This window comes from Salmo trutta, chromosome 4 (assembly GCF_901001165.1).
Source record: "Salmo trutta chromosome 4, fSalTru1.1, whole genome shotgun sequence".
Taxonomy (NCBI): domain Eukaryota; kingdom Metazoa; phylum Chordata; class Actinopteri; order Salmoniformes; family Salmonidae; genus Salmo; species Salmo trutta.
Window position 1 is genome coordinate 33,576,919 of NC_042960.1, and position 27,583 is coordinate 33,604,501.

At 44.5% G+C, this 27,583-nt stretch overlaps 1 protein-coding gene across 2 annotated transcripts in view; it reads right to left on the bottom strand.

The window, feature by feature from the left end:
- Positions 1 to 1,693: 1,693 nt before the first annotated feature.
- LOC115192258 (G-protein-signaling modulator 2) overlaps positions 1,694 to 27,583 on the bottom strand; it is a 31,147-nt gene continuing 5,257 nt past the window's right edge. For both annotated transcript variants that reach the window (XM_029750556.1, XM_029750555.1), the window contains exons 2-14: positions 11,560 to 11,781; positions 10,578 to 10,713; positions 7,496 to 7,635; positions 7,177 to 7,300; positions 6,881 to 6,996; positions 6,486 to 6,641; positions 6,056 to 6,164; positions 5,574 to 5,745; positions 5,094 to 5,170; positions 3,756 to 3,953; positions 3,332 to 3,494; positions 2,806 to 3,038; positions 1,694 to 2,583 (exon numbers count right to left, since the gene is read on the bottom strand). In XM_029750556.1, the coding sequence (XP_029606416.1) occupies positions 2,404 to 2,583; positions 2,806 to 3,038; positions 3,332 to 3,494; positions 3,756 to 3,953; positions 5,094 to 5,170; positions 5,574 to 5,745; positions 6,056 to 6,164; positions 6,486 to 6,641; positions 6,881 to 6,996; positions 7,177 to 7,300; positions 7,496 to 7,635; positions 10,578 to 10,713; positions 11,560 to 11,781 (2,026 nt within the window). In that variant the 3' untranslated portion in view covers positions 1,694 to 2,403. The remainder of the gene's footprint in view (positions 2,584 to 2,805; positions 3,039 to 3,331; positions 3,495 to 3,755; positions 3,954 to 5,093; positions 5,171 to 5,573; positions 5,746 to 6,055; positions 6,165 to 6,485; positions 6,642 to 6,880; positions 6,997 to 7,176; positions 7,301 to 7,495; positions 7,636 to 10,577; positions 10,714 to 11,559; positions 11,782 to 27,583) is intronic.

Here is a 27,583-nt window from a genome sequence, read left to right on the forward strand (position 1 = left end):
CTCACACAGGAAGCGACGCAGGTCCTAATCCAGGCACTTGTCATCTCCCGTCTGGATTACTGCAACTCGCTGTTGGCTGGGCTCCCTGCCTGTGCCATTAAACCCCTACAACTCATCCAGAACGCCGCAGCCCGTCTGGTGTTGAACCTTCCCAAGTTCTCTCACGTCACCCCGCTCCTCCGCTCTCTCCACTGGCTTCCAGTTGAAGCTCGCATCCACTACAAGACCATGGTGCTTGGCTACGGAGCTGTGAGGGGAACGGCACCTCCATACCTTCAGGCTCTGATCAGGCCCTACACCCAAACAAGGGCACTGCGTTCATCCACCTCTGGCCTGCTGGCCCCCCTACCTCTGAGGAAGCACGGTTCCCGCTCAGCCCAGTCCAAACTGTTCGCTGCTCTGGCACCCCAATGGTGGAACAAGCTCCCTCACGACGCCAGGACAGCGGAGTCAATCACCACCTTCCGGAGACACCTGAAACCCCACCTCTTTAAGGAATACCTGGGATAGGATAAAGTAATCCTTCTAACCCCCCCCCCTTTAAAAGATTTAGATGCACTATTGTAAAGTGGTTGTTCCACTGGATATCATAAGGTGAATGCACCAATTTGTAAGTCGCTCTGGATAAGAGCGTCTGCTAAATGACTTAAATGTAAATGTAAAAATGGAATATTTGATCAATTCCACCAGAATTCCATTGATCTGTGTATTGTGCTTGGGTATTCCTAGATTCCCACTGACCCTGAGAGCAGCGTTTCGGTACCGGAATCATCTACCTGGGGTACCGTGTCTGTGGATGGATCGTGCTCAGGCCCTGCCACATCATCAAACTGGGATTGATCTTTGTGTTTGGAGTGTTAACTCCTGCACCTGTGTGGTTGAGTGGTAACAGAAAAAGGAGACTTAACTGGGAAAACTTATTTTATTACCATAACCATTTTGTTTAGCTGACGAGGTAGGACCTGTTATGAATAGTAACGGTGTAAAATGCCTGATAAAATGTACAGAAGTTGATGACCACATGATGATAGGCACTGATGAACATTACTGATATACACCAGCTTTATATTTGAGATGATTATTTGAATGTACTGTAAACATTAAATAGTGAATTGTTCAAAGACTTTCCACCATTCATTTGATTAATGTTGCCATAAGTTGCCTTTCCCAAAACATATTTTTCCTTAGCCCAGTAGATTGTAGCTTTTTAGCTGGAGTTCCAAAGGACATTTTGCTTCTAGTTATGAGCAAGCATTGAATTAAGAGTGGATTAGGATACTGGAAACAGCTTGATGCGTCACTACAGACCCGGGTTCGATCCCAGGCTGTGTCACAGCTAAACACAACCGGGAGACCAATGAGGCGGCACACAATTGGCCCAGCGTTGTCCGGGTTAGGGAAGGGTTTGGCCAGCCGGGATTTCCTTGTCCCATCGCACTCTAGCGACTCCTTGTAGCGGGCACCTGCAAGCTGACTTCGGTCGCCAGCTGGACAGTGTTTCCTCCAACACATTGGTGCGGCTGGCTTCCGGGTTAAGCGAGTAGTGTGTCAAGAAGCAGTGTAGCTTGGCAGGGTCGTGTTTCGGAGGACGTATGGCTGCCGAGTCCGTAGAGGACTTGCAGAGATGGGACAAGACTAACTACCAATTGGATATCACGAAATTGGGGAGAAAATGTGGTAAAAGCACACAAAAAGTGTTAAAATTAGGATTTATTTCCCCATGGTCAGCATAAACGAAGTAAAAAACATTGCTATACATTTAATTTTTTTGCACATCATATTATTTTACCCTTCTATCAACATAAGCTTGTGTGTCACAAAATGTACAATTCATTAAAAAGGTGTTTATGACATGTCCGGTAAATTGGTGTCAAAGTTCATTGTAATGGCTGGTTCAGCTGAAAGGCTGGATCACCATAAAAAAATAAATGAAACTCTGCCAGAATAACATTTCTGTACAGTAATAGAAAGTGTCAACTCAACCACTATGTATAGAAGTAAAAAAAGAAAATCTAACATTTCAGGAGGAGTTCATGTCACTTCTTCCAACTCAAATCTGGTGATTCTACAGTAGTGTGGGGGCTCAGATCATGATTCCCTGACAGAAGACTGTCCACTAATCCATTGAAAGTTGTGTGGAGTTGGAGACCCATGTAATTGACTGTCTGAGCCCGGCTGTGTGAATCCAGAGTGTAAAGGGAGTACTGTCGTGAATGTCTGGCAGAGGTTATTTGGGTTCACAGGGTAGATCCAGCTGTGGTAGAGGAAACCCTGTGATGATTGCATCAGTTGAGGAGTTCATGCCTGGGCAGGTAAAAGTGGGAGAGAGTCAGTCTGGAACAGGCTGTGAGGAGTTCAGGGCTGAGCTGAAGTTAGAGGATAGGTAGGCGGACATATAGGGCATCAGTCTGGGCAGGGCTGGCTAGGGACAGCGTCAGAGCTGGGAGGTAGTTGGACCCGCTGCTCGTCCATCCTGTTGGCCTGGGATCGCAGGATGAGGCTTAAGAAGTCCTCATCTGGGACAGTAGAACCCCTAGTGGGGAGAGGGGGCTCTGTACACCGCTGGTCGTTCAGTCTAGAACCCTACACAGGCACATCAGAACAGACCAGATTTTGATCTCAAATCAACAGTGTCAGTCAATTTCTGATATATAGTATTTTTCAATAAATTTGGTCTATGAGTTACAATTCATCTTTACAATAGGTACTAAGGTGTAAGCAAATGAGGCTTTTACTAACTTCTGAATAGTCAAGTCATTTTCAGTGAACCAGCTAAAATAGCCTACAGTAGGCTGTCTTGATTACCTGGCACTTGACTAGCATGTCAAAGAAAACGTCATCAGCTTGAGGCTTGTCAGCATTGGTCATCAGGGGACTGATGGGGGGGCTGAGGGAATGATTGGAGGTGCAGAGACGTAGACCGGGGAAGCTGCTGCCCACGCTGGCTCTCTGCTCGTCCAGCCGACGGCCCTGGGAGGTGGCCAGCAGGTCCAGGAAATGCCCAGGCTCCAGGTTGGCCTCGCACACGGAAGTAGTTACTTGAGGTAGCAGAGGACAGAGAGGTGAGGAAGGGGTGATGGTAGAAAGAGGGGGGAAAGGAAGGAGTAGTTTCAGTTTAGCCTGAAAGCTACATCTCCTTTGCCAAAGCAATAGTTTTTTATTATGAACACAAATTTCAAGGAGGAAAATCACAAGTACATGAGCTCCTACCACCAGTGAATAGGATAAGGAAGGCACGTACAGGAAAGGCATTGGACGATGCGTAGGACACAAAGTGCCAACCAGGCACATTGGTAGACATGGCATACAGAGGGGGGCGAGAGTAACTTACATTTCCTCATGACTACGGGCGGGGTGGTACAGAGAGAGAAGGGGTCGGTAAGACTGCTCTGGTCATCCAATAAGGAGCATCTTTGGTCTTCCATTCTGCTGCCCTGGAAACGACTTAGGAGGTCGAAGAAGCCTTCATCACCCAGAGTGTCAGAACCTCCAATCTACAGGAGAAAAGAGGCACAAAACACCCACTAAAACCAGAAAAGTCTTAGCCTTTATATGGTTGTCATTATATCTATCATTACTAAGACAAGAATGCTACAGTAGACTGCACAACATGCCCAGCCTCCATGTTATCTACTGTAGTTAAACCCAAGTAGGCTGTTGAACCCGTAGGAATGCATTTAAAATAATAGCAAGACCAATTATATGATTTATATGATTACGCTACTATGTAGGCTTATCTCTATGGTTGAAGCTACCTTGGCTTCTGACTTCTGTGTGTCCATCTCTGGGGCTGTGGGATTGTTGCTGGTGTCCTGGAGAACTCCATCTCTGGTAGGAGAGCTGTGCTTCTTGTGTTTCTTCCCTCTGAGCCGGTTGATAAAGAACAGCTTGGAGGAGGCCTTGGCCATGCTGGATTTAGGATTAGGAGGCCTGAACACGCCTTCGTCCCAGTTCTGTTGTAAGGGCAGTACATGAAGACAAGAGTACCGGTACATGAAAAGAAACATGGAGGATAGGGGAGTGATAGGTGGTGTGTGTAGGCAGTTTAGTTGAGACGTCGCCATCGCTATATAACCAATCAATAAAAACGGTATTTACATACACTACCGTTCAAAAGTTTGGGGTCACTTACACGTTTCCTTGTTCCTTGAAAGAAAAGCAAATTTCCTGTCCATTAAAATAACATCAAACTGATCAGAAATACAGTGTAGACATTGTTAATGTTGTAAATGACTATTGTAGCTGGAAACTGCTGAATTTGAATGGAATATCTACATAGGCGTACAAAGGCCCATTATCAACAAACATCACTCCTGTGTTCCAATGGCACGTTGTGTTAGCTAATCCAAGTTTATCATTTTAAAAAGGCTAATTGATCATTAGAAAATCATTTTGCAATTATGTTAGCACAGCTGAAAACGGAGGTGCTAATTAAAGAAGCAATAAAACGGGCCTTCTTTAGACTAGTTGAGTATCTGGGGCATCAGCATTTGTGGGTTCGATTACAGGCTCAAAATGGCCAGAAACATAGACCTGTCTTCTGAAACTCGTCAGTCTATTCTTGTTCTGAGAAATGAAGGCTATTCCACGCGAGAAATTGCAAAGAAACTGAAGATCTGGTACAACGCTGTGTACTACTCCCTTCACAGAACAGCACAAACTGGCTCCAACCAGAATAGAAAGAGGAGTGGGAGGCCCCGGTGCACAACTGAGCAAGAGAACAAGTTCATTAGTGTCTAGTTTGAGAAACAGACACCTCACAAGTCCTCAACTGGCAGCTTCGTTATATAGTACCCGCAAAACACCAGTCTCAACGTCAACAGTGAAGAGGTGACTCCGGGATGCTGTCCTTCTAGGCAGAGTTCCTCTGTCCAGTGTCTGTGTTCTTTTGCCCATCTTAAGCGTTTATTTTTATTGGCCAGTCTGAGATATGGCTTTTTCTTTGCAGAAAGGACATTTCTAAGAGACCCCAAACTTCTGAACGGTAGTGTAAATCAATACAATAGCAACATGACAGATAGGGGATATTCCTGCTCATAAGCATATGTAAATGTCTTAATATGCATGTGTACTGTACGTTTTTCTGTACCCACCTCCACAGTTTTTTCAGGACTCAGTTCTACCACCTCCAAGTTCTCCATACTGTTCCTCCTTCCTTCTGACTTAACGCCTGAAACGAACACATCAGAAGTCGGTGTGTGTGCCATATGTATCTATTTGCATGTGTCACTTTGCCAGGCTTTGGACCTGGACTGACTTTGAACTACAGATTTGTGTAAGTTTCAGAATAATGAGTTCAAATGGAATGTTTTTTTATACTAATATTATATGCCATTTAGCAGACGCTTTTACTCAAAGAGACTTACAGTACCCGTGTGCATACATTTCCGCATGGGTGGCCCCAGTGGGAATCAAACCCACGATCGATGTGGCAAGCGCCATGCTCTACTAACTGAGCCACACAGGACCATATTTATTTTCACTAAAATCAATATATATAGTACATCATAATAATGATAATAATGATAATAATGCTGTAGCATTGTTACTGGTAGGACGGTAAGGACTTGTACCTGGTAAGGTATTCTGCTTCCTGAGGTTCTCAGTCAGAACAGAGCTGTTGCTGTTAAAGTTGGAGCTGCTGTTGGTGTTGAGGCTTGAGCTTGGGTTCTGACCCATAACCAGCAATAACTTCAGATCTGACAAGGTCATCCTGGCTGTTGCCTCGCTATTTCTGTCTCCAGTCTGGACCAAATACAGGATGAGAAGTGTATTAGAGAGAGGAAAAAAACTGAGAACTGCATAAGAAGAACAACTCGAACACAGCAGGGGAATAATCTGGCCATATAGAGAGTCGAGGTGTTGTTGTCCTCACCCCTCCCCTCGGTACCGGAAGAGATTGCCTCGTTTGTTTTATTCATACGGAATTCCTAGAGTTGTGACTTATTGGATAATAACGAGCAGGTTAATTCCATGTAGAAAGATCTGTGACTAGATGACAGGTACTGATAACATCCATTAGATAGGGAGGTGGAGTAAACATTAACCAGTACACCTCTTTGGATATCTCCAGATGTTTCTCAGTAAAGTGAATGGCATCCTGATGATTCCCCAGGGCCGTGTGGGCATTTCCTAAACTCCAGCACGCTCTTCCCTCCCCAACTCTGAAGAAACACAGAAGAACAGACAGAAGGGAGATTGAGTAATGCCAACTCAGAAAGTACACTTCCCTACTGTGAACACTTTGCATAAGCCTTTTGAACAATGCATGTCTTAGGCAAAGAAGAACATTGGTCTCTATAGCCATCAGAGGACTCATAATTAAAGAAGACGTCATGATCCGAGGACTCATAATTAAAGAAGACGGTCATGATCCGAGGACTCATAATTAAAGAAGACGGTCATGATCCGAGGACTCATAATTAAAGAAGGCGGTCATGATCATACACGATCGACAACCATAAGCAACCAAGTATTGTAAGTACCTGTCCTTGAGCTCCCGTGCAATGATGAGGTGTTTGAGGTGGTAGTCGATGGCTCTCTCGTAGTCGTGCAGCAGTGTGTAGGTGTTCCCCAGGCTGTAACAGGCCTGAGCTTCCACAGCCTTGTCCTTCAGCAGCCTGGCCAGCTGCAGAGTCCTCCTGTGGGACAGAGGTCAAGGGATGATAAGGAAGAGGTCACCAGAAACTAATCTTGCTTGCCCCTAACTGTGGGGCTTTGGTAAGAGATTTCCAGAAACATATTAGATTATAATTCCCCCCGACACTTTTCCCTCTTTTTTGTTTTATTTTTTCCCACATCCAAACATACTTGGCATTAGTGTCTGAGAAATCCCTGGGCCTTTGATGGTCAATTGGTCAAAGGAAGTAAGTCCACTCACTTGTAATGTTCAGCTGCCACTCCAAACTGGCCCAGGAAGATGTAGGCGTTCCCTAGGTTACAGTAGGCCCTCCTCTCAGCCGCCCTGTCCCCAAACTCCTTAGCGATGAGGAGACGCTTCAAAACAAATCATGGAAGAATTTGAGTGGTCAGAGTGATATGTTCTCTTTTCTACTAAATAAAGTAATGAGAACATATAATAATATCATACAACAATATTCACACATGCATCATATATATAATAACCCTGATAGTCATGTACTGAGACTTGTGATGCCACTAATTTAGGGTATGTACCTGTTCATGGGCCCCCACAGTTTTCTGGAAGTTTCCGAGCAGATAGTATGCATTACCTAGGTTACCATAGGTTCGTCCCTGTGCTGCCCGATCCTCCAAGTCCATCACAATGGACAGGTTTAATCTATACAATAAGACGAAAAAGTGTTAAAGGTAACACATTCCCACACTGTCATTTACTAGGTTATTTATCAGCTGACTCCATCATATAAAGTATTAAAAAGGTCACAGACATTCACAAAAGTCATATTTATTCACCACTACGCTCTCTTTTACAGAATAGGCAGACTCTAATATAGAACCCCACTGATTAACTCACTCGTAATACTCCGTGGCTTTGTTTAGCGCAAACTTGGCCTCCTCTGGGATTTCTCCCGGCTCCGCTCCAGTCCAGCAGATGCTCTTCCCCTTGGAGTAGTAAACGTTGCCAAAATTATACAGCGCTCGGGCCTGCCCAACCTACACACACACAGAGCAGGAACAGAACAACATTGTAAATACTTGCCCAGCACACAAACAGAGGGTTGGGCGTCAAACTTGTCTAGACATCAGCACACATAGTTGAAGTCTTAAGTTTACATAAAACTTAAGTTGTAGTCATTAAAACTTGTTTTTCAACCACTCCACAAATGTATTGTTAACAAACTATAGTTTTGGCAAGTCGGTTAGGACATCTACTTTGTGCAAGACAAGTCATTTTACCAACAATTGTTTACAGATTATTTCACTATCACAATTCCAGTGGGTCAGAAGTTTACATACACCAAGTTGACTGTTCCTTTAAACAGCTTGGAAAATTCCAGAAAAGGATGTCATGGCTTTAGAAGCTTCTGATAGACTAATTGACATAATTTGAGTCAACTGGAGGTGTACCTGTGGATGTATTTCAAGTTCTACCTTCAAACTCAGTGCCTCTTTGCTTGACATCATGGGAAAATCAAAATAAATCAGCCAATACCTCCACAAGTCTGTTTCAACCTTGGGAGCAATTTCCAAACGCCTGAAGGTACCATGTTCATCTGTACAAACAATAGTGCGCAAGTATAAACACTATGGGACCACCTAGCCGTCATACCGCTCAGGAACGAGACACGTTCTGTCTCCTAGAGAACAGGCCGCTCAGCAAGGAAGAAGCCACTGCTCCAAAACTGCCATAAAAAAGCCGGATTACGGTTTGCAACTGCACATGGGGACAAAGATCGTACTTTTTGGAGAAATGTCCTCTGGTCTGATGAAACAAAAATAGAACTGTTTGGCCAAAATGACCATTGTTATGTTTGGAGGAAAAAGGGGGACGCTTGCAAGCCAAAGAACACCATCCCAATCGTGAAGCACGGGGGTGGCAGCATCATGTTGTGGGGGTGCTTTGCTGCAGGAGGGACTGGTGCACTTCACAAAATAGATGCTGCCACCCCCGTGCTTCACGGTTGGGATGGTGTTCTTTGGCTTGCAAGCATCCCCCTTTCTCCTCCAATCATAACGATGGATGGCAACATGATGGAAAGTGATGTGGATATATTGAAGCAACATCTCAAGACATCAGTCAGGAAGTTAAAGCTTGGATGCAAATGGGTCTTCCAAATGGACAATGACCCCAAGCATAGTTCCAAAGTTGTGGCAAAATGGCTTAAGGACAACTGAGTCAAGCTATTGGAGTGGCCATCACAAAGCCCTGACCTCAATCCTATAGAAAATTTGTGAGCAGAACTGAAAAAGCGTGTGCGAGCAAGGAGCCCTACTAACCTGACTCAGTTACACCAGCTCTGTCAGGAGGAATGGGCTAAAATTCACCCAACTTATTGTGGGAAGCTTGTGGAAGGCTACCCAAAACGTTTGACCCAAGTTAAAGAATTTAAAGGCAATCCTACCAAATACTAATTGAGTGTATGTAAACTTCTGACCGACTGGGAATATGATGAAAGAAATAAAAGCTGAAATAAATCATTTTCTCTACTATTATTCTGACATTTCACTTTCTTAAAATAAAGTGGTGATCCAAACTGACCTAAGACAGGGAATGTTAACTACGATTAAATGTCAGGAATTGTGAAAAACTGAGTTTAAATGTATTTGGCTAAGGTGTATGTAAACTTCGACTTCAACTGTAATTATTAATCAGTTATTCTAGTTCCAACTATTTAGTAGTGGAAGAACAAGCTCCCTGTTATGGCCACAACCAGTGGTCTTTCGTTCCAGTCTAGCACTAAATCTTCGTTAAGCAAGTTCTTGATGTTTTGATTGAACGTTTGAGTAAGATATTAGTGTTGGGCTGGAACCAAGATTAGAATAGCATGTTGCTCTCCAGGACTGGGGTTGCTGAGTAGTGTTCATTACAATCCAAGAATATTATTTACTTGTGTTGGATTCTAGCTTGAAATATATTTATTCATGTTACCATACTGGAACTTATTGATTACTTTACATGGATGGTATACGTTGGGGTCAATGGAGGTTGGATGAGAACTAGGTGAATGGAAAGTTACTGAGTGAGGAAGGGGGAGTGAATAAAGTTTACATTCTGTCAAAACATGGTATTGTTGGGCCTCCCGAGTGGCGCAGCGGTCTAAGGCCGTCACCACAGACCCGGGTTCAATCCCAGGCTGTATTACAACTGGCCGTGATTGGGAGTCCCATAAGGCGGCGCACAATTGGCGTCATCCGGGTTAGGGGAGGGTTTGGCTGGCAAGGCATTACTTGGCTTATCGCGTTCTAGCGACTCCTTGTGGCGGGCCGGGAGCCTGCAGGCTGACCGTTCAGTTGAACGGTGTTTCCTCCGACACATTGGTGCGGCTGGCTTCCGGGTTAAGCGGGCGGTTGCTAAAAAGCGCAGTTTGGCGGGTCATGTTTCGGAGGACGCATGACTCGACCTTCGCCTCCTGTGCCCGGTGGGGAGTTGCAGCGATGAGACGAGATCAAAATTGGGGAGAAAAGGGGGGTAAGAGAGACAAAAAAACTAAATAAGGTATTGTTAAATCTCATGGCTCCTAAGGGGGGAGGCAAAGGGCAACAGTTTGGTTTCATTAACTGATAAGGTAGGACAGCCGTGGATTAGGGAGAAGTGAGGATTTTGGCGTCAGGTCAGGTGAAGTGACAAGGAACAGTCCTGTTACACACACATACTTACATGCACACGAAGGTTCTAGCAGGAGACAGGGCCATGACTACACCAGCAAGAGGAACCAATGAAGTTCCTGACTAGCAACAGCGATGTATTGGCTGTCTAGATGTGGAAAGAGTTGACACCCCGCCTAGTAAGAGTGTATAAATATATGTGCTTGTGTAAACAGGTAGCTGTTTGACCCAGTGGGTGAATAAACTTTGTTTGAGCTTTTCTTAGTCATCCATTTGAGTTTTTACTCTGTTCACACTTGTGATTAAATTATTACGTTTGAATATCTCACCTTATCGTACATCCCTCTGGTAATGTCATAGTGTCTTTGGCAACAGACCACTGCTTCATCAAACCGTCCCAGAACCTTCAGGGTGTTTCCAAGGTTGCCACTGGCTTTTGCTTCTCCAAGTTCATCCCCAATGGTTCTGGAGAGAAATCACATCCAAAACACAGAATGAGAAACATCAATGGTTTACTGTACCATGACAGACATTCTTGACCCAAAAAGGAGAAATTAGAATTCGTTCCACAAATCAGAAATTTGTCTCCCTACTCTAGTAAGGCTCCCATTTCAGGTGAGAAATATTTCATCCCCACGGGATACTGTGACCTGGGTGCTTTGCTTACTTTCCACCTAAACCAACAAACTGATCACTTGGTCACTTTGCCAGTCCCCCAGCTCTCATTTCTCTAGACCTTCACAGTTCACATGGTCCCGTGTGGCTCAGTTCGTAGAGAATGGCACTTGCAACGCCAGGGTTGTGGGTTTGATTCCCAAGTGGGACCAGTATGAACATGTATGAAGTCTGGATAAGAACGTCTGCTAAATGACAAATGTAAATTTAAGAGTGAAACAAAACCTCTCATTGGACCAGTTTATAAGGCCAGCAGAGTCTCACATCAGTCTTATGACATCCTCACTTGGCCAAAGGCAGTGGCTTAAGGCAGACCTTGGGTTCCTAAGGTCATGGTGGTAGTGTGCTCCTGGTCAGAGAGGTCATGGCAGTAGTGTGCACCCAAGTAGCCTCTGTAGAGTCCAATAACTCCATCTTAACTCCTCCACATTTACTGGATTGGTTGAGCAGTGCAGAAGAGAACCTCCCAACAGTTTTTCCCCCCTTCTCGTCAAGACCAGAATGTATGGTATTTAGTTTCACGTGCTTATTTTGCGCCTGCTATATTAGGTTAGGTCAGAGAGGTTGTAGTGGTGTTCTGATGTCATGGTGGTGCTGTGCACCTGGTCAGTGTGAGGTCCTGCTAAGTGTGTGTACCTGGTGAGGGTGAGGTCATGGCAGTGGTATTCCAGAGCCTTGCTGTACTCCTGCAGGTGAAAGTAGGCGTTGCCCAGCTGGCTGTAGATGGCGCTGAGGATCTGGAGGTCCTCTGTGCCCACCTGGATGGCCGACTCGAAGAAGGAGACCGCAGCGCGGTAATCCCCCACCTTACACTGTTGCTCTCCCTTCAGGGCCAGCTCCAGACATGACATCTCCATCCTAGGAGAAAAACACTTTATAGCCCAATTTCTGTGTGTGTGCATACTTGTGTGATCAGACAGTCTAGGAACAGAAACTAATTTAGGAGGAAAGTTGGTGTACTTTCATCTGTTCTGAATTTTAGGTTGTTCAGGTGTGGAAATTACATATTCAAAAGGATAAGGCGAACCACTTCTGTATTTTAAAATGTTTAATAAAACAGGGTGCAGAACAAAGGGGGAAGGCAGAAAATGTATGCAACAGAGTCAGTCACGTTCTCCCCTAAAAACTCTCATTATATGAAGATCCTTATCCGTTCATTCTCCCAGTGCCAGGCCCATTTAGTACAAAGTAGACCATATATTACACATAGAATTATCTATTAAGACCCCTATAGCGGATTTCACAGCTAGAGACCCTTAACGTCAGAAGACGCCAAGTTCTGCCTATAGGTGCGTTAAATGTAACCGTACCCAACACATCTTTATGAAAGGAATTTTTACTGTACCTGGACATTTTGTGCGGTAGACCGGGTAAAACAATATTAACACTAGAACCACGTGGCCAATCAACATATAAGTATCCGCTAGAAAACATTGCCTGGGCGTCCCCTTTAGCATACAACGCATTCGGGAAAGTATTCAGACCGCTTGACTTTCTCCACACCCTTATTATAAAATAGATTCTCCCCCCCTCAATCTACACAAAATTCCCCATAATGACAAAGCAAAAAACAATAACATTACATTTACATAAGTATTCAGACCCTTTAAATCAGTACTTTGCTGAAGCACCTTTGGCAGCGATTACAGCCTCGAGTATGATGCTACAAGCTTGGCACAACTGTATTTGGGGAGTTTCTCTCATTCTTCTCTGCAGATCTTCTAAAGCTCTGTCAGGTTGGATGGGGAGCGTTGCTGCACAGCTATTTTCAGGTCTCTCCAGAGATGTTCGATCGGGTTCAAGTCCAGGCTCTGGCTGGGCCACTCAAGGACATTTAGAGACTTGTCCCGAAGCCACTCCTGCATCGTCTTGGCTGTGTCCTTAGGGTGGTTGTCCTGTTGGAAGGTGAACATTCACCCCAGTCTGAGGTCCTGAGCACTCTGGAGCAGGTTTTCATCAATTACCTCTGTACTTTGCTCCGTTCATCTTTGCCTTGATCCTGACAAGTCTCCCAGTCCCTGCCGCTGAAAGACATCCCCACAGCATGATGCCGCCACCACCATAATTCAGCTCGGGATGGTGCCAGGTTTCCTCCAGAAGTGGCACCTGGCATTCAGGCCAAAGAGTTCAATCTTGGTATCATCAGACCACATGGTCAGAGTCTTTAGGTGCATTTTGGCAAACTCCAAGAGGGCTGTGGTGCCTTTTACTGAGGAGTGGATTCCGTCTGGCCACTCTACCATAAAGGCCTGATTGGTGGAGTGCTGCAGAGATGGGATAACTTTCCAGAAGGACAACCATCTCCACAGAGGAACTCAGGAGCTCTATCAGAGTGACCATCAGGTTCTTGGCCAAGGCCCTTCGCACCCGATTTTTCAGTTTGGCCAGCTCTAGGAAGAGTCTTGGTGGTTCCAAACTTCTTCCATTTAAGAATGATTGCGGCCATTGTGTTCTTGGGGACCTTCAATGCTGCAGAAATTGTTAAGTACCCTTCCCCAGATCTGTGCCTCAACACAATCCTGTCTCGAGCTCTACGGACAATTCCTTCAACCTCACGGCTTGGTTTTTACTCTGACAACTGTGGGAGCTTATTTAGACAGGTGTGTGCCTCTCCAAATCATGTCCAATCAATTGAATTTACCACAAGTGGACTCCAATCAATTTGTAGAAACAATGAAGGATAATCAATGGAACCTGGATGCACCTGAGCTCAATCTCGAGTCTCACAGCAAAGGGTCTGAATACTTATTTACATAAGGTATCATTATTTCATTTTTATAAATTAGCAAAAAAAAAAAAAAAAAGTTTTTGCTTTGTCATTATGGGGTATTGTGTGTAGATTGATGAGGGGGAAAAAAACTATTGAATACATTTTAGAATAAGGCTTTAACATAAAATGTGGAAAAATTGAAGGGGTTTGAATACTTTCTAATCAAACTTAATTTGTCACATGCGCCGAATACAACAAGCGTAGACCTTAATGTGAAATGCTTACTTAACTGCACTGTTGGTTAAGGGCTTGTAAGAAAATATTTACCAAATAAACTTAAAAAAACACAAAACAACAAATGCACTGTATTTGACAAAGTGTAATCGAAACTGCAGAATATGCTCATCAGATTGTCAATTTAATCTTGTCTACAGGCTAACTCATCATGTACAAAATTAGTTGCAGGCCGACTGGCATCGTTTGTTTTCCGCTCATCAAGTTGGATAGAGTCAAGGATATGGTTTGCGTCATTCTGAAGGCCTAATGCAACACATAGCATGTTCCTGTTTCCCTAACAATAAATTAGATTAGTAATAGAATTACAGTAAATAAAATGGTCCTGTAACAGCTAAAACATAAAAGAGAATGGTATCAACTCTTAAAACCTGTTGAGGACAGATGTTCCAACAGCGGAACCCCGTTCCGCCAGCGGGACCCCTCGCCAACAGCCAATGGAATAGCAGGTCGCGAAATACAAAACAACAAAAATCTCATAATTCATATTTCTCAAACAATCAACTATTTTACACTATTTTAAAAGATAAACTTCTCGTTAATCCAACCACATTGTCCGATTTCAAAAAGGCTTTACGGCGAAAGCATAACATTAGATAATGTTAGGACATCACCTTGACAAGAAAAACCACACAGCCATTTTCCAAGCAAGGAGAGGCGTCACAAAAACCAGAAATACAGCTAAGATTAATCACTAACCTTTGACGATCTTCATCAGATGACACTCCCAGGACTCAATGTTCCACAATACATGTATGTTTTGTTCGATAATGTTCATATTTATATCCAAAAACCCATTTTACATTGGCGCGTGATGTTTTGCCTCCAAAACTTCCGGTGAATGAGCACATCAATTTACAAAATTACTCATCATAAACGTTGATAAAATTTACAACAGTTATTGAAAGAACTATAGATACACTTCTCCTTAATGCAACCGCTGTGTCAGATTTCAAAATAGCTTTACGGCGAAAGCACATTGTTCAATATTCTGAGTACAGAGCTCAGCCATCAAAGCAAGCTATACAGTTACCCACCAAGTTCTGGAGTCAACAAAACTCAGAAATAGTATTATAAAACTTCACTTACCTTTACTGATCTTCGTCGGAATGGACTCCCACTTCCACAAGAAATGTTAGTTTTGTTCGATAAACTCCATATTTATGTCCAAATACCTCCGTTTTGTTCGCGCGTTCAGATCACTATTTCAAAGGCACAATGCGCGAGCGCAAAACCCTAGACGAAAAGTCAAAAGGTTCCATTACCGTTCGTAGAAACATGTCAAACGATGTTTACAATCAATCCTTTGGGTCTTTTTATCATAAATATTCGATAATATTCCAACCGGACAATAGCGTATTCATTACAGAGGAAAAAGAAGAAACAGTGCGCCTGTGCAGTAAACAATTCATTGCTCTCAGGCAGTCCACTGGTTGAGACAGCTCTTATTCTCTCCCCAGTAACAGTAGAAGCATGAAACAAGGTTCTGAAGACTGTTGACATCTAGTGGAAGCCTTAGGAAGTGCAAAATGACCCCACAGACACTGTAGATTGCCTATCCAATCACTAGAAAAACTACAAACCAGGTTTTTGCCTGCCATATAAGTTCTGTTATACTCACAGACATAATTCAAACTGTTTTAGAAACTTCAAAGTGTTTCCTATGCAAATATTTTACTCTGGGGCCGAGTAGCAGGCAGTTTACTCTGGGCACGCTTTTCATCCAAACATGAAAATACTGCCCCCTATCCCAAACAGGTTTTATAGCACGCTGTCAAATTAACATGAGTGCCAAAGCTGATAAATAGGCATAAACTCCTCATTACACTATTGGTGTTCTAAATGAAAATCAACCTCATTATTCAGTTAGGCCCAACTTAAATTCAATTGTCAAGTAAGGTGAACAATTATCACCCCTTCATCCATTTGTGATTCATTCAGTGAGGAGAGAGTGACGCATTAGCGCGTGGCTGGGTACCAACGTCCCACAGCACATTGTCTTGGCGGATTATGTTAGAAATAGGTGTGGGAAACAAAAAGGTAAAAATACCCTAAATACTTTTCGGTTATTGATTTAAAAATTCGGACAAATGAGTAGTGTAAAATACAAACATTTAGGAAAAGTCAGGGAAGGAGCAGGACATGGCTACAAAATCAAATATCAGTGGCTGTTGGCCTATGGTGGTTCTAGTGTTAAAAGCCGACAACAACCACCACCACCAGAACAAATACACACATAAGATCACAAATAGCAAACATATGAGTTAGAGGTCAGAGTGCTGTCCCTATCAGAGCATACCAGACCTAGCCTGGTCCCAGATCTGTTTGTGCTCATGATAATTGCTGTCATTTTGAAGCCAAACATGGCATGACAATAGTTTGCATGATAGCACAGACTGGCACTCAGGATACACTAGACCAATGGACTGCTGAAATACATTTGTCATGTTGGTATACAGAACCAAACATCATTCCACGGAGACAGTTCGGCTCCACAGCACACCCATCCGTGTATATGGTTAGGATCTGCATCTATACTGTAGAACTTCACAGTCCACACCCTGCCACCATCAGCTTAAAAAACAGCTGTGGTTGGTTACTCCTCAAGGAAGTTCTTTTGCCTTCTTAAAAAGTACAGCTTCAGGCTTCCTCTGATGCCACCATAGACAGAGGCAGCAAAACAACAACATGCATTTCTATAATGGTCTCTCCAGAAGAGTAGTGCCGTTCACCAGACTCTTCCTGGGTTAGCCTGAGGACGAGGTTACAGTACCTACCAGGAGAGTATACTGCTGAGGGAATGTAAACTATAGGATTATTATTACATCACAATTAACATGACTTTGTCCAAGCATGACTCCCCACCTCCATACGGCACAGCATATAACAAATGCTGTATGCACACGGCCTGAAGTGGCAAAAACATCGTCAACTCAATCCAACACCTGCAATACAGTAAACTCCTGCTCTCCTCACTACCAATCAAGCATTTTCCAGCATCCGATTCAAACTTCAATGAACATTAGCTGATAGGAAAATAGTACATTGATGAACAACCACAACCAATGTCCATCAACACAAATCATTACTGTGATTAGAGTTCGATTACAATATAAACGCCCGACACCCATGCAAAGCTAATCTGTCTTTGGGCCTGACATATGGGCCAGTCAAGAGCAGTCATCCAAAGACTTCAGTGCTGCACCTATAGCTAACATACAGTACCTGCTGCCTCTCTTCATCCTAACCCACTCCCGGACCCTTGATAGGAAAGACATCAAGCTTCTTGATCACTCCGTCACTGGCTATGATCGAGACCGGCTCCTTCAGGGAGAGACAACTCAGTTGCTGTCCTTTGGCGTGCATACACATACCAACGGCGGTGAACCGTTAGCCAGCCCAGACCGCGTAAAAAAAATATATATCCCCAGGAAGACTCCAACGCAGTCTCTAAAACCGTCTCTCTGACCTGCAGTAACAGCACAACTTCGGGCTATAAACCGCCTTCTGTCCTGGACTCCTGACCCCTCCCAGTTGGACGTCCAGAGCATCAAATCTTCTGTTGACAGTCTAGTCAGGGCTGCAGTCTCAAGGTAAAAGTAGGTTTCACATACAGGATATGGGTTCAGGGGTTGTGGTGGTGACTACACTAAGCAGGGCTTAACCGACGGCAGCATATAGTCTCCTCCCTCCTCTTAGCCACCTGCTGGTGCGTGTCACAATTCATTAACCAGCAAGTTCAGAGGTAATTACAGGGGTTAGCTAAATGGCCCCGGGATTGGCTAATGCCTTTTGTTACAAAATACCTGTGAACTCTGAGGCTGGGCATACTCACTCCTTGTGGCACGCAGACAACTCAATGAATGTGGATCTAGTGTTCGTCTGTTGATCGTTCAGCACACTGTTTTAGGGACCAAATGCTGTGGTCCCTAAAACAGAAAATTAGCATTCCTGCAAATTTATTTTGTTAATATAATTTGATCTTTGAGAAATTAAGCTAATTGATTACACCCAAATTGACCCTGGTGATGGGTTCTGTTCCAAGTGCATCTGCCCACCTGGCAGTTTCTTCGCATGGAATCTTTGCTGCTGCTTTGGCCCTCATATGTCTCACGTAGCCCTGTGTGTCAGACTCATGAACAACACCTGTGCGTTGATAGCAGCCAAGTCAAGCATGTTGTAGAACAACGCAACAGGCCAGCAGCAAGTTCCTCCTTTCACCAAGTACAGCCATGCCATCTGATGCGAAACATTATCCAACACTCACTCACCTGCAGCTGCTCACCTGCAGCCTTTCCCAGATATGGAAAGCCGTTCAGCATGAATCAGAAATGTCATCATCCATTTCTGGATCATCGGAGACGTTTTCATTTAGATCTTGTAGCAACACTAACGCAGCATGTGCATCCATTTGTCTTGGTCTTGCCATTGTAAATTACTCACTGTATAGCATACGCCATTAAGGTCTAGAGGAAAATTCCACCCCAAAACTATCTTTTGGTATTTGTTTCATTACTCCATTGTTGACATAGTTCCCAAATGTTTTGCTTGTCAGCAATCAAGTTAAGATATTTTACTTTCAAAATAGGGAAATCATCCCCGTATGATGCATTTTGTATAATTTGATGCAAAACAGCATCGGATGATGCAAAATATTTCTCAATGAGAAATACTGCACCAAACATCTTGGATGTAAAATTCCGCAACTAGGATCTCCTCGGGAAAAAAACATCAAAATGAATGACAGACTTCTTAAACCTGACTATTTTGAGGGAGTGTATACTGGCTATGGCGTCTCAAAATTTACAAAACTGTACTACTGCAGCTTTTTTCGTTTTTCAAGCAAAGGTCTTTAAAACATTTATTTATATCTCCTTTAACTCCATTTCGTGAGTCCCGTACAGACTCGGGAAAGGTCGAGAGCCAGGCGTCCTCCGAAACAGGACCCTGCCAAGCCACACTGCTTCTTGACAAACTGCTCGCTTAACCCGGAAGCCAGCCGCATCAATGTGTCGGAGGAAACACCGTACAACTGGCAACTGCACCCGCAGAGTTGCTAGAGCACGATGGGACAAGGACATCCCGGCCAGCCAAACCCTCCCCTAACCCGGAGGATGCTGGGCCAATTATGCTCCGCCTCATGGGTCTCCCGGTTTCGGCCAGCTGCGCCATAGCCCGGGATCAAACCCGGGTCTGTAGTGATGCCTTAGACCGCTGCGCCACTCAGGAGGCCCTCAAAAGGTCATTTAAGGGAGTATGCATGCACAATCGTTCAGGTCACCTACTAGGCAAACTGAAGCATGCTGACACCTTAATAAAACTGCTGGTATTTGGTGGACTGATATAGGGTACACCATTTTGAGATTATAATTAGAATAGATGAATGCAATAGAATGACCTGCCCTGTTCTTCATTCAAAAAAATTGGTGATTACATAATTATGCATCGTTCACTTCCCCTCGCTCATCAACAACCATTCTCCCCATCATACTATTCTTAATTTATTTTACCTATTGTTATATCTGTGAAATTAGTTTTGGTTCAGTTTCGAGGCAATTATGGGGGTAATTATCAACTGGGCACGGCACCTTCAATTCTCAGAAAAAGGAGTGGAGCAGGCCCTAATGTCAGGAGGAAGAGGGGCAATGAGGAAAACCATTCCAAAAAATGATATGTCCAAACTGGTTATAACTATTACATTTTTGTCATATTAAGATTCTAACAACGACAGTGTTATAGGGATGCACGATATATCGGAATCGGCCGATATTAGCTAAAAATGCTAACATCGGCCCGATGTCTAGGGTAACTCCGATGTGCAAAACTGATGTCAAAGCTGACATGCATACCTACATAACTTAGGTAGATGACGTAATGACGCCACATAAAATGTAGCGCTACACAGCATTCCTAACCTAGCCCACAATGTCTGCTGTGTGGATCGAGCAGTCAACAAGTCGAGCAGTCATTTGAAAGAGTAAAACAATTTCAGCGAGACAACTCAAAAGGCGAAATCCATTAACACCAAGATCATGGAAATCATTGCCCTTGACAATCAACTGTTCTCTGTCGTGGGTGATGTTGGCTCTTCGCCTACTGGTCGATCACCGGTACACACTACCAAGTGCGCCATTTTTAAAATGTTGCCCTACCGGAGTTACACAGTAATAGCGTTACTGCCATTAGATTCACGACTGACATTAGGACCAGCGATATCAGCCCCATGAGCATTGCCGAGTCTGACAGCGCAGTGGGTCGTCGAGGATTTCATACGGAAGTCGTATGTCATGCTCATGAATGTGCTAGCTGTCATACCGCTGCTGCCATTTCAATGGCATTTGAGAACATGAACACACTAGCTAGCTCCATTCGAACAACTGACTCAAGAAATAAACTCATCAACTGCGACTGCAGCAGACGTGACACCCTTTGTCATGGCATTGAAGCGCCTGCTCAAGAAAACTGCCGACACAGGCTGTGAACAAGCGATTCAGTGGCACTCTTTACTGTGTCACCACCATGCTTGATGCTATGTACAAGAAACGCTACTTTAATGCAGACAAGAAACAGGGTTTACGTGAAATGTTACATACACAGCTGGACAAGATGGAAACTGACAGTGAGCACCGAGGAAGAGGACCCACGACAGAAGAGGCCACGGACAGAGAGCTGAAACTTTATTGCTTGACATGTATGATGAAATCCTGGTTGAGAATGAAACGACTGAACAAATGACCAACGAAACAGCAGAGCAAGTAAGTGAAAGAAATAGGTTTTAATTATGTTTTACTGGTAATGGGGACATACGTAAATGCCAACAAAATAACTTTTTGGTCAGCGTGGTGTGTGTGTAACCTTTATTTAACTAGGCAAGTCAGTTAAAAACAAATTCTTACTTACAATGACGGCCTACCCCGGCCAAACCCAGACGACGCTGGGCCAATTGTGCACCACCCTATGGGACACAGATGTGATACAGCCTGGATTCGAACCAGGGACTGTAGTGACGCCTCTTGCACCAAGATGCAGTGACAGACCGCTGCATCCATGTGTATGTGTTAACTATTTAACTGTACTAGAATGCTTAAAAATATTGGTTATCGGTATTCTTTTTTTTGCAGGGAAAGTATTGGGTATTGGCCAAAACTGTCATATCGGTGCATCACTAGTGTCTTATATAGACCTTTTTAAGATAAGTCTAGGATGAGGGGGACATGTCTTTAAAATTGCAGATTTATTAAACTAGGGGCAGTTCCACAGAGTTTAATTAAAATCAGGACTAGGCTAATTTTACTTAAATTCATCCAGATGAAAACAAATTGCTTTCTGAGACCTTGGTTAACTTGAGATTAATTAGTTCTAGACTAGGCAGTCCAAGACTAAGGTAAGTAAGGACTAACCAGTTCATCTTTGTGAAGCCTGATTTGTGTCCCAACAGGGATGGGACACAAATACAGAAGCATTGTGTGGAATTGGAGAAAGTTACCTAATGTAACAAACAATATCATACATAGTTACTAATATTATTTCTGTTGTTTAGTCTAAGGTCCTGTGGAAAAACGAAGATCAACTTAAAAAAAGGCAAATGCTGTTGCTCGTAGGGAGCTTTTCAAGACCAGAGAAAGATGAGCTGGGGGACTTGTTGACCGGAATCATTGATAGCCAGCAACCCCTGGAAGGTATCCCTGATGAGGACCATTTGGACAATTCAGATGGGGGACCGTTCCAATCCTCATTTGGTAGGAAACATTCATTCAACATGTGCTATCCCCGGACGGCAGGGAATATTATGTAATGAACTCAACTCTTACATAAATAATGTTCTGAAGGTCAACCCACTACATATGCATCAGCCAGTAGGGGAGATTGTTTCACTAACCTGGGCCAGAGGACAAAGAGGCTGAGTATGCATGAAACTGGCCATGAAATTTCATGAGCGCAAACGAATGCATTTAAAAAAAGAGCATGATTTGAAGATGCAAATCCTTCATGTTGAGTTGGCTATGAAGGAAGAGGAGAGAAACATGAAGTAGCAGCAGTACGTACCAATGTTCTTCTCGAACCAGCACCAGTTAGGGGTCCCGATATTTCCATTTGTGAATCCATGGCTATTGATTTCTTCAATCACTTGAGCTACTCTAAATGAAAGTATGTGGACACCTGCACATCAAACATCTCATTCCAAAATCATGGGCATTAATATGGAGTCAGTCCCCCATTTGCTCCCCGCTTTGTCCCCCCTTCTGGGAAGGCTTTTCACTAGATGATGGACCATTGTTGCACTTCCATTCAGCCACAAGAGCATTAGTGAGGTCGGGGATTGATGTTGGGCGATTAGGCCTAGCTCAGTCAGCATTCCAATTCATCCCAAAGGTGTTCGATGGGGTGAAAGGTCAGGGCTCTGTGCAGGCCAGTCAAGTTCTCAAACACTGATCTCGACAAACCATTTCTATATGGACCTCGCTTTGTGCACGGGGGCATTGTTATGCTGAAACAGGAAAGGGTCTTCCCAAAACTGTTGTAACAAAGTTGGAAGCACAGAATCGTCTAGAATGGCATTGTACAGTTGTGGCCAAAAGTTTTGAGAATGACACAAATATTAATTTTCAAAGTCTGCTGCCTCAGTGTCTTTAGATATTTTTGTCAGATGTTACTATGGAATACTGAATAATCAATGCTTGGAGTTTGTCAGAATTTGTGGGTTTTCGTTTGTCCACCTGCCTTTTTAGGATTGACCACAAGTTCTCAATGGGATTAAGGTCTGGGGAGTTTCCTGGCCATGGACCCAAAATATTGGTGTTTTGTTCCCTGAGCCACTTAGTTTTGCCTTATGGCAAGGTGCTCCATCATGCTGGAAAAGGCATTGTTCGTCACCAAACTGTCCCTGGATGGTTGGGAGAAGTTGCTCTCGGAGGATGTGTTGGTACCATTCTTTATTCATGGCTGTGTTCTTAGGCAAAATTGTGAGTGAGCCCACTCCCTTGGCTGAGAAGCAACCCCACACATGAATGGTCTCAGGATGCTTTACTGTTGGCATGACACAGGACTGATGGTAGCACTCACCTTGTCTTCTCTGGACAAGCTTTTTCCAGATGCCCCAAACAATCGGAAAGGGGATTCATCAGAGAAAATGACTTTACCCCAGTCCTCAGCAGTCCAATCCCTGTACATTTTGCAGAATATCAGTCTGTCCCTGATGTTTTTCCTGGAGAGAAGTGGCTTCTTTGCTGCCCATCTTGACACCAGGCCATCCTCCAAAAGTCTTCGCCTCACTGTGCGTGCAGATGCACTCACACCTGCCTGCTGCCATACCTGAGCAAGCTCTGTACTGGTGGTGCCCCGATCGCGCAGCTGAATTAACTTTAGGAGATGTTCCTGGCGCTTGCTTGACTTTCTTGGGCGCCCTGAAGCCTTCTTCACAATAATTGAACCACTCTCCTTGAAGTTCTTGATGATCCGATAAATGGTTAATTTAGGTGCAATCTTACTGCCAGCAATATCCTTGCCTGTGAAGCCCTTTTTGTGCAAAGCAATGATGACGGCACGTATTTCCTTCCAGGTAACCATGGTTGACAGAGGAAGAACAATGATTCCAAGCACCACCCTCCTTTTGAAGCTTCCGGTCTGTTATTCGAACTCAATCAGCATGACAGAGTGATCTCTAGCCTCGTCAACACTCACACCTCTGTTAACGAGAGAATCACTGACATGTCAGCTGGTCCTTTTGTGGCAGGGCTGAAATGCAGTGGAAATGTTTTTGGGGGGATTCAGTATATTTGCATGGCAAAGAGGGACTTTGCAATTAATTGCAATTCATCTGATCACTCTTCATAACATTCTGGAGTATATGCAAATTGCCATCATACAAACTGAGGCAGCAGACTTTGAAAATGTATGTGTGTCATTCTCAAAAATGTTGGCCATGACTGTATGCTGAAGTGTTAAGCTTTCCCTTCACTGGAACTAAGGGGCCTAGCCTAATCCATGAAAAACAGCCCCAGACTATTATTCCTCCTCCATCAAACTTTACAGTTGGCACTGCCGTCGGGCAGGTAGCATTCTCCTGGCATCCGCCAAACTCACTGCAATTAATGCAATGCAGCATCTTTTTGGTTGAAAGCTCAATGTTTGAGACACTGGAAACCACTCTTCCATATACCAAACATACGCTCCACTACACCTCTGGTGCAGATATGAGCTTGGTTGTACCGTTGTTGCTCAGCTCCTATTGCATGAAGATAGTGGTCTGTACATACAAACTGTCACCAAGTATGATTCCACTATGTTGTCATCCTTCAAGCTGAGCATACAAAGAGGAGTTTGGGAAAATCCCTGAGACATGACTTTCACTTTTCCAACATGCAACAATGTTGAAGAACTGCAAATTGGGAGTGCACAGTTTGTACATTTATTTAGAACCGGTTAAGATTCCTGTACTCAGCATCTGAGGGACACTTCATGGGAATATGACATCCATCTATACAGCCAATGACGCCATGGAAGTTCCCAGAACTCTACCTTGCAGTTGGCTTGGGCATACAGTCGGTTCACTTACACCACACAAATCTCCTGTTTCACAATGGAAGGTTCCAGATGCCAAAAACCTCAGTGTTCAATACTTGAAGGGAAGCAGGGATGGGCCTTCCCGGAGAGAGTCAGATGAAAGTTATGACTCAAGCAAACAAATGTTAGCTGCATTTTCTTTGTACATACGGAAACAGTCCCTGAAATTGATTTCATCAAAATCATTCAGTGGGTTGCTCCTGTTTATAACCGCCCTTCTGTCTGGCATTGGTGGTGCTATTTGATCATCATCGAAACAGTCCAGGTGCCATTGGAGAGTTCCTCAATGAGCTTGACACCTTGATAAGCTAATTTCCTGACGATGGCTCACCGCTCTTCATACTGGGCGACTTCAACTTCCAGACGTCTGCCTTCAATTAATTTCTTTCCCCTCCTTGCCCTCACCCTTTCCCAAATCCCCTCCAACTCACAAGTCAATACGCTTGACCTCATCTCTACTAGAGGCTGTTCGCGTAATCTCACTGCACCCCCCCGGGTCTCTGATCACTACCTTGTTTTCCTTTTTGGTCTCCCTTTCCTCCAACCCCAGCCACTCAGTCCCTACCCAGATGGTTATGTGCCGTCATAATCGTCGCTCTCTCTCTCCAAGTACACTCTTCTTCTATCCTATAATCTCTCCCTTCTGCTAAATCGTTCTCCCGCCGGTCTCCTGATTCTGCCTCTGATGCTACTCTCCTCCCCTTCCACATTCTATGACTCTCACTGTCCCCTCCCCTCCTGCTCTGTGGCTGAGTGACTCATCGCCAGCTTACAGAACAGGGCTGTGGGCAGCTGAGCAAAAAATGGAGGAAAACTAAACTTCCGGAGGACCTATTATCCTTTCATTCACTCCTCTCCATCTTGTCTTCCTCTGTATCCACTGCGAACACTTTCTATTACTCTAAATTTCAATCTTCCTCCTCCAACCATAGGAAACTTTTTCCACCTTCTCCTCCCTCCTTAATCCTCCACCCCCTCCTCCCTCTGTGCAGACAACTTTGTCAACCACTTTGAAAAGAAGGTTGACGACATCCGCTCCTCATTCACTCAGCCTATTGAGTCCACTGTCCCACTCACACAGAACTACCCTAATGCCTTGACCTCTTTCTCCCCTCTCGCTCTCCAGATGAAATCCTGTGACTAGTGAGCTCTGGCTGCCCGACAACCTGCCTGCTCGACCCCATCCCCCACTTCCCTCATCAATCAAATGTATTTATGAAGCCCTTTTTACATCAGCCGATGTCACAAAGTGCTGTACAGAAACTCATCCCTGACCACTGGCTGCGTCCCGTCTGACTTCAAAATGGCCAGAGTCGCTCTCCTCCACAAGAAAACACTCGACATATCTTATGTCAAAAACCATAGACCTGTATCCCTTCTTTCTTTACAAAACATATGAGAGTACAGTCTCTGATCAAATCTGTAATTATCTCTTTCGGAATGATCTTCTTGACCCTAACCAGTCAGGCTTCAAGATGGGCCACTCAACCGAGACTGCTCTTCTCTGTGTCACGGAGGCTCTCAGCACTGCCAAAGCTGACTATCTCTCTCGTCTCATCCTCCTAGATCTATCTGCTGCCTTCGACACCGTGAACCATCAGCTTCTCCTCTCCAGCCACTCAGGACTGGGTGACTCAGGCTCTCCACACTCGGATTGCATCCTACCTGGAAGACCGCTCCTACCAGGTGATGTGGAGTGGATCTGTGTCTGCACCACATGGTCTCACAACTGGTGTCCCCCAGGATTCGGTTCTAGCCCTCTCCTCTTCTCTCTATACACCAAGTCACTCAGTCATATCCTCACATGGTCTCTCCTATCATTGCTATGCAGATAACACTCAACTATTCTCCTTCCACCCCTTCTGACACCCAAATGGCGACACGCATCTCTGTGTGCCTGGCAGATATCTCAGCATGGATGTCAGCCCACCACCTCAAGCTCAACAAGATGGAGGTGCTCTTCCTCCAGGGGAAGGCCTGCCCTCTCAAATAACTATCCATCACAGTTGACAACTCCACAGTGTCGCCCTCCCAGAGTGCAAAGAACCTTGGCGTGACCCTGGACAACACCCTGTCGTTCTCTCCAGACATCAAAGCAGGTTCATGACCTATGACATCCGTAGAGTACGACCCTAACTTACACAGGAACCGGCGCAGGTCCTAATCCTGGCACTTGTCAACTCCTGTCGTGACTACTGCAACTCGCTGTTGGCTGGGCTTCCTGCTTATGCCATCAAACCCCTGCAACTTGTCCAGAATGCTGCAGCCCACCTGGTTTTCAACATTCCCAAGTTCTCAAATGTCACCCTCTTCCTCCGCACACTCCACTGGCTTCCAGTCTAAGCTCGCATCCACTACAAGACCATGGTGCTTACCTACCATGGTGCTTACCCCCCCCCCCAACCCCCCAACCTTTAGGCTATGCTCAAAGTCTACACCTCAACCCGAGCACGTTCTGCCACATATGGTCTCTTGGCCCTCCCACCCATACGGGAGGGCAGCTCCCACTCAGCCCAGTCCAAGCTCTTCGCTGTCCTTGCACCACAATGGTGGAACCAGCTTCCCCCTGAAGCTAGGGAGGCAGAGTCCCTGCCCATCTTCCGAAAGCACCTTAAACCCTACCTCTTCAAAGAGTATCTTAAATAATCCCCCTCCACACCTTGACAACCCAGCTCTGACTTTGCTGATAACTAGTGTACTTACTATGCCTGTGATATGGTTATCCCACCTAGCTATCTTAAAATGAATGTGCCAACTGAGTAAAATGGAAATGGAAACCAGGTTCAACTTAAGCCTTCACTTAGATCTAGATGAACTCATTGTCCTTCTGGAAATCAGACTTCAAATCTAGACTAGGGCAAATCAGACTATTTTAAACCATGTCTGAGAAATAGGATTAGGCTTAATCTGTGTCTGCGAAACTGCCCCCTAGTGTTAATATACACACACACACAAATAAATCGATCAATATTTAGTTGAGGAACGTCATGAAAAACATGATAAAAAGAACAGAATAGCATGTTGAGTTGTGTTTATCTGTGCTTAGTAGCGAAGGCTATGGCTGTGCCATGCTTGTCTATGGCTGTGGCATGC